The following is a 15,829-nucleotide window of genomic DNA, read 5'->3' on the forward strand; positions in this document are numbered from 1 at the left end:
GGAGGTCAGTTATCAACAGCAACTGCATTCTGCTTGGCTATTTTTAATGCGACTGTCACCATTCGTACTTTCTGAACTAATTTTCCTTTGTGCTGTAATGTATTTCCTCGTAAACTCTCCATAATGCTCTAATGGAATGAACAATAGTTCAGAAAAACTTACTAGAATACATGGCTTTTTTCTCCAGGTTTCTGGATTATTTTTGTATCATTATTAAGTGACTTATATCATGGGAACTGAGCCACATGAGTTCATTTGAAATATCTATATTATATATCATTATTGCTCTTTCTGTCTCTATCACAACATGTGCTTCAATAAAGATGTAACACATGGAAGCCTTAGGCTGCAATCATATACCCACTTAGCCAGGAGTAAGCCCTATTGAGCTCAGTGGGACTTACTTCTGCGTAGATACATATATTCTCAGAGAGCACCATTGTCAACCTTGGCTCCTGTCCGACATGCAGTGCTCATCATACAGAATACTTGTAAACCCCAGTGCAATTTGAGGGTATTGACAGTGGATGACTACCAGTTCTGACCACTTGGTGACTTCTTAGATCTCACCCAAACTAGTTTTCAATTCCTCATTGATTTTGACTGTATAACTCTTGACTTTCTCACAAAAGCAATGAATTTATTGTAAATACATGCATTTTCAAATGCAAAATTAGATCTCCTTCTGAAGATGGGGCAAATTTTGGAAAAACTGAAAGGAACAACATAGACAGAGGAAAATAATTACTGAAGAATCAAAACAACAGCAAAAATAACAATGCATTGTGATTCCAGAGTGCTTATTTTGGTCAAGACAACAAGTTCTGCTCCCGTTCCTCTTTCATCATGCTCCAGTTTATCTGAGCTGGGTAAACTAAATTCATCCTCCACGCACCCCCCACCCCCGCCATTGTATCCCTTGGGAAAACTTTGGAGATCCCTTCTCTAGCACATATTTTTGAATGCAACAATATTTATGAATCTTTTTTTAAAGTTGCATTACAGTGAAATTTGGAGAGGAAGGACTCATTGAAGTTTTGTATAAAAATAATGTCTAAAGGCAGCATAAGCTAAGAAAAGAAACAAGAAAGATGCAACAGGGAGATGTAGTTATCTGAGCTGTGATATTTCAAGATGACCAAACATGTCACATCTTCTATAAAGCTAGAAGCCATTATGGGTGCCAGCTCTCACTAGTTCATGGAATTGTAGAATTGTAGAGTTGGGAGGGGCCAGAAGGCCATCAGGTTCAATCCCCTGCTCAGTACAGGACTCCAAGTTAACCCATCCCTCTCAGATGGCTGTCCAGCAGCATCTTGAATGCCTCAAGTGTGGGAGAGCTCACAACCTCTTTAGGTCATTGGTTCCATTGTTATCTTGCTTATATTAATTTCCTAAGCCGGCAATTCTAAGTTGTCCATCATTTAGTGCAACTGGCAAACAAAACGAATATTAACAGAAAATCTGAGCATTTGATGGAACACTTTTTCCATTATTAACAATCCCATGCAAAGAATAAAATTAATTGAAGTTGTAACACTGGGGACAACTGGAGGATGGGGCTCTGATTTTTTAAAATCTTTCTGTAAACTAGACCTCAGTCATATCACGATATATTGTATTACCCTTATGTAACCATCTCACACACTCAAGTTTTGATCGCATATGACATCCCCAGTACACACAAGCTGGGTGTGCCTCACCATGGCAACACAGCAAACAGATGGTTTAGGATTAGAATGCTACAACTGAGAGGCTGGGCAGCAGTTGAACCTAAAGGGAAGGCAAGCCCAGGTGATGGCTTTCTTTGGATTAACTTTCATGGGACATCAGGATCCCTTTCGGGACAGGCGATTAGCATTAGCTAAGCATGAAGTGCCAGGTAAGGACGTTTTCCAAGAATTCTTTATTTCAAAAGGGCTGGTTCACATGATATGACTACCCACCATGGTTTATTTAACCTATGCAGAAGTAGAAGTACATGCAGTTGTCATTTTGTATATCCAGCCCTCATGTAGTCCATGTAAACTGGGTCTCCATGATGAGAAAACTACCAAGAGTGGGTTCGATATGCTGAATGGCACCCACTAGATGATGATGATGATGATGATTATAACATTTCTATGCCGCCCCTTGCTGAAGCCTCGGGGCGGCTTACAACACAATAAGATACATTGAAATACAATAGAACATAATAAATTACCAATAAATACAAAAATACAAAAAATACACTGAGATACAATAATATAAAATTAAAATTAACAGTATAAAATAAGTAAATAAAGAATATAGGAGGAGGAAAGAGAAGGAAGAAGAAGTTGCCCTGGCCAGATCATATATTTTAACAATTAAAATGATGTTTAAATAAAAAGGTCTTTACCTGGCGCTGAAAAACCAGTAACGACGGTGCCAGGCGGACCTCTTTGGGGAGTGAATTCCATAGGTTGGGTGCCACCGCAGAGAAAGCCCTCCTCCGAGTACTTACTCGGATGCACCATTTCAAGTAAAATATGTCTTTAACGTCCTTCTAGGGTTTACCAGTAGTAAGTGCTGAGTACGTGTCTGCACATGTAGAAGACTCACACCAGTTTTGCGGTCCTTCAGAGAACCCTGAGAACTACTGTTCTCTTAAGAGGCTATAGCTTTTATTGAGATTCTCAGCACTGTCACTAAAGTACCACAATCAAAGTTCCTTGAGGGGAAGCCATGACAATGATCAAGTTTTGGGCTACAACTTCCAGCATTCCTGACCATTGGCTGGGGATCAAGGGAGTTGCAGACTAACACATCTGAAAGATAACTAGTGGAAGAAGGTTTCTATATAATACAAACACAAGAAGAGCTATGCTGGATCCAACCAACAGTCCATCTGGTCTGCATTCTGTTTACACATTGGCCGATGAGCTGGCCATGGGAAATCACAAGCAGAATGCAGGAGCACCCTCCCACCTATGATCCCCAGCAACTGGTGTACATGGGCATACTGCATCTAATACTGCAGATAGCATACAGCCATTGGGACTAGTGGCTAGTGATGACCACCTCCTCCTCTGTGAATTTGTCAGATTTCCTTTTAAAGCCATCCAGACTGGTAGCCATCACCATGGCAGTCAATTCTGCACCATGTGTGTCTCAAATATGTTCTTTCTCAACTTCATTCTGAAGTGGAACATCTAGGGATGTGGAGTGAGCTGTTTATCTAGACTGGGCTTCATTTCAAACAGAGATCTGAACAGTAGGATATAGTACAGTGTCTAACAGGACCATTTTACTCTTAAGACGTGTATCCCTAAACCCACTACAGCCTGAATCACTGCTCCCTGCTTAACAAACAAGGTGTCCTTTAAAAGAGGCTTGGATCCCACTCGTCATTAAATGCAGTCAATCTGGTGTACATAGGATTCCTAGGAAGTCAGGTTCAGCCCTGCTTAGGTTCCACAATGGAACAAGCAGGCAACTTCAGGCTTTTCTGCTTCCATGGAGGCATACTTCTTCCATTCTTTGCACCTCGCCCAACAACCTGCTATCAGCCAGAGTGACGTTCATTTTGTTTTTCTCCTGTCCATCTTCAGTGGGAACACCAACGCCCAAACTGGAACTTTTCTACCCAAAGCTGCCACCCATAGGACCATCTGGCTATGATGACAGCATACACCAGGGCAGCTACAGCAAGTATCAAGAGATGATCAGACAGAAGCAGCTCAAAAAATGTAGGTGAAGAAGCTTGAGGCAGACCAAAGCACAGGGACTACCTGGGATCCTTATATTAATTAATTCAATTTATATCCCACTTTTTTCATTCAATGAACTCAGGCCTGTGGCCCTCCAAACATTTTACTTCAGTTCTTATTGTTCACAACCACTGGCTGTGCACACTGGGGCTGATGGGAGTGGGAGGCCCCAGGTTCCTTCACCCTTTTCATATCTGGAAGTCCAAACTCTTGAGTCAGAGGATATGGACCAGGAATGACGGCCTATGGGTTAAAAGCAAGTATGGGTGTGGAAGTTGCACAACCCAAGAGAGCAGAAGGGTTGAAGGACCTGGATTCTCCAAAGAGGGTGCTGATGCCCTGCACCATAGATCTCCCCTCTGTAATGGAGAACAGGTAGCCAAGAGGAGTGAAGACATAGCGGGAATCATCCTCACTCCAGTGGTGAAGCTCAAGCACACTCTGGGACACAAGCAAAGGTCAATGGGCACCACTGCAGCTGGAGTCCACAACTGTCAGCCCATATTCAAGCAATGGATTCTGGCAAGCCGGCTGAACGCTGGCCTTCTATTTACAGTGGTACCTCGGCTCACGAACGCCTCAGTTCACAATCAAATCGGGTCATGAACAAAAAATTCATTAAAAATTTGACTGGGGGTGGTGCAGGGGATGGTCGAGATTGCGCCTGTCTTCCCTGAACGAGTGCAACCGTGATCTTGGCCATCTCCCCCCACCTAGCATGATCGTGCCTGTCTCCACCCCCCCCCCCGTGTGCCCTCCCAGCATGCCTGCATTCGTGCCCGTCTCTTCCCCCCCAGTGGCCTGCGTTTGTGCCCGTCTCTTCCCTGCCCCCAGTGTGCCCGCAATCGTGCCCATCTCCCCCCCCCCCCGCCCCAGCACGCCTGGATGACCGGCACATGCAGGGATGCAGGGAGGGATGGATGCGATCGTGCTGGGGGGTGGGGAGATGGCTGCGCTCGTGCTCGGGGTGTGAGGGGGGAGATGGCCACGATCTTTGTTGTTTTTTGTCACTTTGCTTCACATCTTTCTGCTTAAAAAAATGGTTACAGAATGGATGAACCTTATTTACATTGAACCTTATGGGGAAATTTAACTTGGCGCACGACCAGAGTCCTGGAATGGATTAAGTTCATGAACCAAGGTATCACTGTATTTATTATGTTTCTATACTGACCAATGGCTGAAGCTTTCTGAGTGGCTCACAGGAATTAAAATCAAAGATACAGGGTGATAAAGTATAGTGTTAATGTTTGAAATTACAGCCTAAAAAATAAATAAGAACCTAGCTGCAGTGAGTGATTTAAAATGGGCACAATAGCAGATCTAAAAACACAATACCAGTTTTAAAACAAACTGAAAAATTAAAATGCCTGGGAAGTTTAAGTCGTAACTGGGCATCCAAAAGAGTACCATGGAGGTGTCTGATAAGTCTTTCTGGGAAGTTCATTTGGAAGCAAGGGTGCTACAGCCATGAAGTCCCTCTTAGTTGCTGCTACTTACCTCACCTCATTTGGCAGGGGCTCCCCAAGATGCAGTGCTGAAGACCATTTTTGTCTGGGCTCATTTATATGGGGAGTTTTTCAGGAAACCTGGCCACAAGCCATTTGAAATGGGTGTGGAAAAGGACTGGCAGCCAGTGCAGACACAAAAGTACCGACATTGCATGATCCTGTTGCCAAGGAGATCCTTCTTTCTCGTGGCTCCAGAGCACTGTTGCAAGGGCTGGGCCTCAGGGCCCCAAGTAACCGCCCTGAGCCATGCCGGTGATGGAGGCAAACTTGCCCTGCATCCTCAGCCGGGCCGGCCTGGGTGTGCGGGGCTCAGCCAAGACTGAAGCTACTCCCCACAGCATCCTTTCTCTTTTTGTTCAACAGACTTATGAGGCAGCCTGCTGGATGGGTAAATAGTTGCAGGTTTTCCTATTTGTTATTTATTATATCACATCGGTTTTCCCTTCCAAGGAATGCAGAGCAGCTTACATCATTCTCCTCCTCCTGCTCTCAGTCTTATCCTCACAACAACAACCCTGTGAGCTGAGAGTCTGTGACTGGTCCAAAGTCACCCAGTGAGCACCATGGCTGAGCAGGGACTAGTACTCCACTTGCCTGGCTCCCAGTCCTGTGCTCTTAACCACTGCACCACACTGGCTTTCATATTATTATTTCCACTTTAAAATATTATCCTTACGTATAACAAAATGGTGTGTGTTCCCAGGTGAATGTGTTCAGCATCACAGCAGTAAAATCACATTCGATTTCCCCTGTAGTCCTAATTGTGCTATGATTTAAGTGAGTTTGAAATGCAGTATTGTACTTGCTCAGAGTAATTTTTTCCCTTAAAAAAATCAGAGATTGAAAATTGTCTTGTTTTGTTTTGGTGTTTTTGCTGTAACTGATCCATGATGTAGAATGAGCCATGAAGCACGGAATGGCAGCAATGGGAGAAGAGAGATGCTAGCTGTGTGCTTCACTACTGAAGTAATGCACAAGACTATCTAAAGAGGTGGAGGGTGGTAGGATCATTCAGTCCAGCATCTAAAATTGCCTGGTTACACTGCTGCTTCAGAGAGCCTTTGCTTCTTTCCACCTAATATCCAAAGCTCTCTGTTGGCTTTTCTAGACCCCAAGCAAGAGTACAGGGTGCCACTGACTTGTGCGCAGGAAATTGGCTGGTGGCTACCAATGGATCCGTCAGTCAAGCCAGAAGATGCCATACCGTGGATGAGGACACAAAGGCACCCCCAGCTGCGGAGCCCCATGACCAAGTGAGCACACCGTGGGAGGCAGAGAATCGGTCCCCCTGCCAGCACAGGGAAAAGGCTCTAATCCCAGCCTGCATGCAAATCAATTACAAGGGACAAATGGCTGCCACCAAAAGCAGCAGTCCCACATCTCCCCAGTGAAACCGAGCACAAAGCAACATTACTGCATCCAAGTGTCCCCTATAACCTCTGCATAGGTAACTCTGGGTGCAGTAACAGCATTTCATGTGTCTTCTCTTACTAGGCTTCAATGAGGAGATGCAGAGAAGAGAGTCAGAGCAGCTCTTTTCAATGAATTCATGTACCCTTTTGCAATATTTGGCTTGGCCCTTGGGTATATATCAGCACAAAGAAAACAATGGACAAATATGGGGCAGGGCAACAATACGTTTCAAAACAGTCACATCTCTTGTAAACTTTATGCCAAACAAAACCCAAATCATTAGGATGTCCTTATGTGAGGCAGGTCCAGCCTGATTCAAGCTACTGTTTGAAAGACATTTTATTTGACTAAGACATACCTCTGAAGCCCCGGTAACCCTCTGCTTGGGTTGTACCACTCTGGACTGCAGGAAGGCTACTGCCACGAGACAGAATTTTCTCCTTCCACTCACAGACTGACACATAGAAAGTAAGTGTGTCAGGAAGAAAGTTATTAGTTGATTACCATGAAGACGCCCTATATTTGTGGCATCTGTGCACAAATATGTATTCCCAGCATTGAGTTTCTCATGTATAGGAAAGTTTTTTATATGAAGGACCATTCAAGTTATTAAGTGATTGAAAAATGGGGTGAACTGGGACCCAGACAGTTTACCACCTCAGTTACTGTTTTTGGGTAGATCTTTTGGGCCCTTTCAGATGTTAGAAAATTCTTCCATGGAAAGTATCAGACTGTAGAGCAAGGCCCTCCAGATGTTTTAGCTGATTCCTCCTATCAGCCCCAACCAGAATAGCCAATGGTAAAGGACACTTCCCACCTTTGGATGTAAAAAAAAGAAACTTGCTCCCAATTGAGTTGAGTCTGGTAAAATTCCCTTGGCTATCAGCCATGGTTAAAATTGCACTTGTGCCAAAATCTAACATGCTAGCTCCAGATTAAGATGTTAGGTCTCATGTGGCATCTTGAAGACTAGCACATTTATTCTGGCATAAACCCCTCTGGAAGGAATGTGAGAGTTAAGTTTGCTGCAGCAATCACTGTTCACACATAACAACAACCCAGAGTATATGCTATGCTGTCTTACCTAGTGTTTACTCATGATTTGTCTGCCAGACAATTGCCACAAACACTTTTTTAATTTAATTTTTAATTTTAATTTTTTTAACACTTTTCTCTCCTCCTTGTATTTGCATTGCTATAGCACTGGCATAAGCAGCAGCTGGGTTTTTAGCACTCTCTAGTCTGGCAGAACAACCAATGAACAAGAACAAGGACCAATTGTTCAAACACCTCAGATTTCACAACCCACCAAAAACTCATGGGTTATCTTAGGCTGTTCATGGTTAACCCAGTTAATCTATACTTCTGGGTTCACAACTAACAACGGCAAGCCATATTCAACTCATATTCTGGATTGTTGCTATGTGCAAACTAGTTCAAATAGCTCTGTGGCAGGACTAACACATTTATTGAGGAATAAGGTTAACAACATGTTAACCTCTATAGATAGGTGTGGGAATGGAGAAAACAAGACCATTCTTCTGGGTGTGAGGCCAAAACAAAACAAACAAAAAACCCCCAAACTATGCAACAACAACAAACAAAATGGAATCTTTTGGATTCAGAAGACAACGATCCAGTCAAAAAAGTAACAGTGACCCACTCCCAACCTGTAATGAAATAACAGAGCAAGCTGAATAGCATTATCAAACACCTTAAAGTGGGGCAATTACTTTTGGTAGTAAGCCAGCCACTCTCAGTGCTTCTTCAGGCTGATAGCAACAAACCCATGCTATTATTCTGGTTCTGAGATTTTCAGACTAAATGATATGTAAGAGATTGCTAAGCACCTTGTTCTCCACACTCAGGGTGGTTTTCTGCCCTGCCCTATAAAGCAATTTGCGAGGCATAGTGATAACTTTTACTTTATCCCATTAGGGGTTAAAGGGATTGGCCATTGGTCATTTCACTCTGTTATATTTTGGATGGTATAAGCCCTCCTGAGGAGGCCACAGTTGGAATGCACCCCTTTTCTATTGGCCAGTGATAGGGCCACTCTCCTAGTTGGAGAGCCAGTGTAGCAGTTTCAGTGTTGAACTACGGACCTGGGAGATCCAGGTTCTTGGCCATAAAGTTGACTGGGTGACTTTGGGCCAGTCACATACTCTGCACCTAACCTACCCCACAGGGTGGTTGTGAGGATAATATGGAAGTCACCTCTGGTTCCTCAAAAGATGAAAAATGTAATGATAATTGAATAGTTGCTTAACTATTCAGACAAAACCAGGGGCCCTACACTCCAGTGGTTAAGTTATGGGTTATCTGTAATGGATTCTGCTAGCAAGGGAACAGAAGGTGAATCAATACTTTTGTTTTGTTGCAGGTTTGTAGACAGCATGGCTATCAGCAACCCTTTCTTCAGCCTGTTTTGAGCACCTCATTGGGGAGCCCTAGCAAGAACTATGACAGCACCATGGTATAAACACCTGATCCCACACTGGGGCCCACGGCACCCTCTGTACACAGAAATAAACTGAGGCTGGATGCAGTCATGGATGGGTTTGGCTGGCATAGTGTTCTTCCACCTGCCTTGGAATCGCAAGTGAAGGTGGTCATTCATCACATCATGCTTGTGATCACCTGGTATGCTTATGATCCCCTCCTGTCTAGCAGTGAGGAAAATTCACACATACACACTTCTGGAATGGTGAATAAACTGCCAAGGAAGAGTTTGAGTTTCCATCTCAGCAAATGTTAAAACTCCACTGCAAAAAGATGCAAATAGTCAAGTTTTTAAAACTGAACATAGGCATTTAAAAAAAGAAATTAATGAACATCCTCTCATGTGTTCTATAAACTTACCTTGGGCTATATTTATATACTCCCTGGTTTTTTTTAACTAGTGGTGGAATGATAATGCTTGCTACCATTCCAACAGCAAGGCCATTTGTGATGTAGACAGACGTTGAGTGAATGTACACCTAAGCATGTAATAAGTATGTTTGTTTTTGACTGACACGTGTAACTGTACCTAGATTTAATCGAGTAGTGGTGGTAAGTATTTAGGTAATATATAGATGAAATATGTTCTAAGCTAGGTTATGTTTGTGGGCATCAAAGTTAAACCTGAGAATGGATTATCTTCATACCATTTCCCTGTTTGGATAGCCTGTTGTGTTTTCCGAAACAATAAAACTGGAGTGTCACTACAGTGTGCCTTGTGCTTTTCTGAGAAAGGGAGAGGAAGATCAAAGTGAGGGGAATGAAAACAGAGTCTGGAAGCATACTGATGCCGCACACTCCTTCAGTTGCTCCAGCACCCAACCTGACAAGGAAACAGAACGTCTCTACATTAAAAAGCTTTTTGTTCATCAACTCTATCCCTCTAGGAAATGTAAAGTATGTTTTACAGACCTGGATGCTTTCTTGAAAACAACCAGTGAATAACTTAAGTGAGCTCTCTTTAAGACCTGGCATGCTCTAAGGAGGCTGAAGTGCCTGATCCTGCCTCATCTTGGAAGATAAGCAGGGTCAGGCCAGGTTGAAATCTGGATGGCCGACTGAATGTTGTGAACTACCCAGAGAGCTTTGGCTATGGGCAGTACAGAAATGTAATTAATATAATAATTAGAACCTGGGTAGTAAATGTTGCAGGATATCAATGTACACACACCCGCAAAATAATGGAGTGTCTAATTTAACTGAATGACTGAGTATGTCAAAGTCTTTTAAGCACCTAAGGATATGAACCTGGTCAATCAGGTAATATTTTTTTTGGTAAAGGCTAAACTATTTTAAAATTCAGACATGTTAAACAGCTTTCTTCAACCTGTGGCCTCCAGGTGCACTGGACTAAACTTCCCATCACATAAAGTGATTAGAAATCATATCCGGTACACAAGGTTTGGGGAAGGCTACATCAATTGTGGGTGACCTGCACTATCTTAGAAAAGGCCTCTCTTTCTCATGCCGTTTCACACATCCCTCACTCTAAAGGAAGGAATGGCCACTGTGTCCTGTGTATGGAGAATCTAAAATCCAAATTTTTTGCTTTAAAACATTATTTCAGTCATACAAACAGGCACATAGATGTAACCTCAATTAAAAAGCTCATGGTTACTCAAACAATGGCACACCATGCATGCTTACTGGGTAGGAAGTCCCATTGTGTTCAGTGGGGCTTACCGCCAGATAAATGTGCAGAGGAAGGTAGCCCAGGATTTCTTAACCATGTGGCAACCCTAAAAAATCTTCATGGTCCACACAGCCTAAAACTTCCCTATTCCCCATGTGCGCACACATACATACATACATACACACGTGTCTAGGCAGGGCAAAAATAGCTTTTATGGTTTTTATAGCACAGAAGCATGAAACAATATAATAGAAAGTGATCTTTAATATATAATTTATATATGTACACACAAAAAAGAAAAAGTACCAAATAAGTGCCATATCGCCCACTCCAATCACACACTTCCCCCAAGGAATTCATCTGAGCTGTTTTAGTATTAGCCCGAGAGGGAGCGGGGAGATCTGGGTTGGATGGTTTGCTTTTCAAAACATTCAACTTTTCTCCTTTCACATAGCCTGCCCCCAAGGTGGGCACCAATAATGCATAGGCTATGCACAAGGGCAGCTGCTGCCCGTTAAAAAAACCTCCAAGCTTTTCTTTTATTAAAAATGAAAGCATTAAAAGAGCTTTTTTTAACCAATAAAATAAAAAAAACCACTTCCCAGCTTGCTTTCTTTAAAAAACAAAAAGTAACTTCATATTTATTTGTTTGTTGTCTGCATTAAAACACTTGGTTTTCCCTTCAGTCATCTGCTTTAAAGGAACTTTACAAAGCTTACTTGCCTCCCCATGGCTTGGACATTCCCCATTAGATGTCGCTTTTGACAAAGAGTTAAGCAAACTAAATCCCATTCTCAAAGAATCTGTTTTAGTACTGAAATTCCATCTGACAAGAAGGGGGCAGGTGGGAAGGGGGCTGTAACTTGCCAACAACAGATTCAGTAAGGACAAGACCAAAACAAGGGTAGTGGGACCACATCCATACAATTGTTTGCCACCAATACAGTCCACAGCTGCTATGAATATAACAATTCCTTGGAACAGGATCGGATGAAAAATGGGCCAATGGTAGTCTGTTTGGAGAAACGGGGATTGCAGCTATCATGGGAATTACAATCTCATCTCTCATCCCTTCCATAAAAGGGAAAATAAAGACATGGTCAGAACCTATGAGGAACGCATGTCTCACTCTCCGCAGTGTCTTCCCACCCCTGCAGGAGCCAAGCAGATGACCTATTTTAAAAGGATAGCTGCACTTCCCCACGTATCAAATCTTCTGGTGAAATTTCTTTTCATACACACACGCTTGCTACTGAAGGGTAAGTAAAGACAAAGCCTCAAACGTTCCTATGATCAAACAGTACTTGTGCTGGCAGGAGCTCAACCCCCATTCACATCTGCTAGGATTTTATTTTAATTTTTTTAAGGGAGTGCAATTAGCACAGTGTCCTTGCTCTGCTGATTTGTGACTTACCATTTCTCCCCCCTCCCCACCCCACCCCAAGTCTGGAAGGTCTGAGCAAGCATTCCCCAGGGCACCGAGGTACCAGAACGCTCAAAGCACAGGTGACAAAAATCCATTTAACATCCGCAGTCCAGTTGACCGATAAGAGGAGAGGGGGGAAAGAGAGAGTGCAGAAGGGAGGAATGTGACCCTTTCGGGAGCTATGACAACTAGGGATATATTAAATATATATTTCTAAAAGATATGGTCAACTCCCCCTGCACGCTCACTCTCTTTCACACACACTCACAAAACGAGGCCCTGAAAGTCTGACTGCTTCACAAGGAAAAGTGGGTGTAGGGAAGGGGAGAGACTTGGCATTTAGCAGCAGAAGTCTCATGAAGCTGCACTGGCAGGAAGGTGCTTGCTCAGCCAATTCCAGGAACGCGAGCTCCTATCAAAGAATGACTACTTCTTTTCTCCTAGGGTCCCAAAGTATAGGAAGAAGCTCCCTCCTGAAGGAAGATGGAAGAGGGGGGCACACCCAGAACCATCCCCCCACTCAGCATCAGGCACCTAAGGCAGGTTGCATCTCCATAGGGTGGGACACCACTTTCCCTGGCTATCATTTATGGGACATGGGATGGCAGGGGAGGTGGAGGGAACCAAGTCCATTCCCTGCCTTCTCTTTGGCATCAAAACCACAACCCTAAGCCCTTTTCTTGGAGCATCCAAGTGTTCAGCACAACTCCCCTTAATCCCTGCCAGACAAAAGCAATTTGGCAAATGAGAACTATATCCCAAACAATAATCCCTTGCCACAAAAGAGACACTTTTCCAAACTTCACAGTGAATGTGTGTGCATGAAAGAGAGAGAGAGAGAGAGACAGACAGACAGAGTGGGCATTGCTGAAGGATGTAACAATCAAAATGCACTAGGGGGCAAGCCGCCTCCTCACCAAAACGGTGCTGCTGCTGCTGCTGCAGTTCTTGAGAGTCTCGGCAAAGGGCACCACAAGAGACAAAGGGCCCCTCTCAAAAATGTCCAGGCAATGCTGGGGGGGAAAGGAACAGCTGCCCCTTCCACGATAAAACCGAATGCCAGCTTTCTGGATCCACAAATAGCAATGGGTGGGGCCTGTAAGCCCTGTGGCACCTTCCCCTCATCAGATTCTTTGGTTGGCCCAGGAGAGGCAGAAGGTTTTCGACAATGGATTTGTGTTCACTACCCCAAAACAGCACCCATGCGGGCCCAAAAGGGGGCACCCCAAGTTAGGCTTTGCTCCCAATAAATAAAAAAAAAAGTCTCTTATGGGGTAGGGTGACTGCCAACTTCTCCTCTTGTTCACAACTACTGAGGATCTGATTTTGGAGTTTGTGGGGTTTCCCTTTTAGGATGGTGTGTCAGAAATCCCAAGCAAACAGGAAGGAAGGAAGGAAGGAAGGAAGGAAGGAAGGAAGGAAGGAAGGAAGGGGAGAGAGAGAGAGAGAGAGAGAGAGGGAGGGAGGGAGAGGGAGAGGGCCAATCAACCCCATGCTGCCTAAACCCATCTTAAGAGGTCCCTTTGCAGTAAAGGCTCTTGCTAACTGGTGGGGCCCCCATTCAGGAAATAGGTGGTCATCTCGCCTTTGCCTTTGACCTTGATGACACCGCGGCATTCCAGCTGGTAACCTTTGGCTGCCAATACCTGATAGAGATCAGTTGTCACCTAGAAAAAAAGAGGGACACAGAAAGAGTTGTTAAAGTAAAAGGAGTGCGCAGTGTCAAGCAGGTGACTTAAGGCTGGCTGGGGGTGATGGGAGTTGTAGTGCATCATACCTGGATGGGCACCAGACTGGGAGAAGTCTGCTGCAGTTCTTCCCAGAACACATACTTATGAATTCACTATCACAAAATATAGTGGGCAGTAGTCCCTGCTCAGCCACAAGGCTCACTGGGTGCCTCCAGGCCACCCATCTGCCTCACAGGGTTGTTGTGAGCATCACATGCAGAAGATGAGGACCATGTATGCTCCTTTGTGTTCCTTGCATGGCAAAAGGCATGGGATATGAATGTAATAATAAGTAAATGACATGATTGCCCCTAACTTGGAACACTTTTGCATTTATTTGTTAAAGAAGAACAAGAGTGGGCAGATTCAGGAAGGAAGGATCTATGACATGAAAAAAGAAACTCCACGTTCAGAAATGTACCTCCAGAGAATGGGGACAGACAAGCCTTTGTGTGTGATGCGTGGATTCCCTAGAAGCACCTTGCGGGCTACACTGGGAACACGGGTGGACTACCGGATGCGGGCGGTCTGGCAAGACTGTGCTTAATTCATAGTGTACCTTAGCAATTCAGAATTGGCCACCAGAGGGAGTCCTATGGATGCAACCTTCAAAAGTGTTTTATTTGAAATGTATGAATCACACCTTTCCAAACAGTGTTATCTCCAAGGCAGCTCTCAACAAATAATGAAGAACAACATAAATTAGCTCTCCCTCTTACATAAAGCTGCTCCAAACATGAATACCAGGTTTCATCTGGAATCTTCCTTTACCCTCAAAAGTGCTCTTCTGTCCCCAAAATCATCTGCCCAAAAATCTGGCAGCAGACAACCATTACAAGGAATGGCAGGGCTTCAATTGCTCTGGACTGTGCATTTAAGCACCTACTAACAAAACAAGATTGCCAAATGGGATTGCAAGATTCCTCAGTCGCTCCAGTTGATTCTGGTTGTTCATTAAAAATCTCATAAGGAACTGTTGACCCACCTTAATTAGTTACTATGCGTTCCTCAGCTGCCACAAACACTTTTTACCTTTAAATAGCTATACCACAGCTATTCAACTTGCTTGTATGGTGCTCTTAAGACCCAAAAGGGATAGGATCTGAGTCCCTGGGGTGCCTCTTCCCTTATTTTCGATCATTTGCCTTAATAGCTTCTAAAATAGTCTCAGCAAGGAATCCCCTGCATTTACTACTTATCAGAAGGCTTCTGGATTTTGGGCCTTCTCTCTTCAGAATCTTCCACTAAGGAAAGCTTGTTTGGTCAACTCTGTTCAAGCATTCAGGAGAGTTGTGTGAAAAAGGAACACAATTGTACTACTGGTCGGAGTACTGTCTGGGCCAGATGATGTATGCGGATATTTGTCGTTTTGATTAATGTTGGCAGTTTTACTGCTGTACCTGTTTTTCACTACAATGTATTTTATGGCTGTAAGCTGCCTTGGAGGGTACCTGCACTGAAAGGAGGCCTACAAATATTTTAAATTAACAAATATTCTCCTGTTAGGAGGCGTTTGGGCTATGCTTCTTTACAGAAAAACACAGACTGCTACACTCTCAACCAACAACCCTGAGGCCAGGCAGCCATATATAAATTAAGATTATGCCACACATATCTAGGCAGAACTAAAAACCTCACCTGGGTGTACAACTATTCATGGATGCAAACTTTGGGGCCAGGTGCTGGCAACCTCCACCATGTTTAAAAGGAGTCACACTCCCACGGCTCTCACCTGAATGCGATCAGGAACACCAGTGCTGTCCATGCGACTGGAGACATTCACCGTGTTGCCCCAGATGTCATACTGCGGCTTCCGGGCTCCAATCACCCCAGCCACCACTGGCCCAATGTTTAGTCCTACGGAAGAAAAAAGCAGCAAAAAT

General features: G+C 43.9%; 2 protein-coding genes across 3 annotated transcripts in view; one reads left to right on the forward strand and one right to left on the reverse strand.

Annotated features, from left to right (window-relative positions):
• Window positions 1-1,797: 1,797 nt before the first annotated feature.
• On the forward strand, window positions 1,798-9,866 carry TEX49 (testis expressed 49). The gene is made up of 4 exons (XM_044421472.1): window positions 1,798-1,882; window positions 3,573-3,710; window positions 6,351-6,495; window positions 9,039-9,866. The coding sequence occupies exons 1-4, from the start codon at window positions 1,798-1,800 to the stop codon at window positions 9,085-9,087; spliced, it is 417 nt and encodes a 138-aa protein (XP_044277407.1). The 3' UTR covers window positions 9,088-9,866.
• Window positions 9,867-11,036: 1,170 nt separating this feature from the next.
• The window catches only part of ADCY6 (adenylate cyclase 6), a 56,983-nt gene continuing 52,190 nt past the window's right edge, over window positions 11,037-15,829 (reverse strand). For both annotated transcript variants that reach the window (XM_044421887.1, XM_044421888.1), the window contains exons 22-23: window positions 15,679-15,803; window positions 11,037-13,883 (exon numbers count right to left, since the gene is read on the reverse strand). In XM_044421887.1, coding sequence (XP_044277822.1) covers window positions 13,758-13,883; window positions 15,679-15,803 — 251 coding nt within the window. In that variant the 3' untranslated portion in view covers window positions 11,037-13,757. The remainder of the gene's footprint in view (window positions 13,884-15,678; window positions 15,804-15,829) is intronic.

The sequence above is a fragment of the Varanus komodoensis genome, unplaced genomic scaffold (assembly GCF_004798865.1).
Source record: "Varanus komodoensis strain SLA01 unplaced genomic scaffold, ASM479886v1 scaffold12, whole genome shotgun sequence".
NCBI classification, from domain to species: Eukaryota; Metazoa; Chordata; class Lepidosauria; order Squamata; family Varanidae; genus Varanus; species Varanus komodoensis.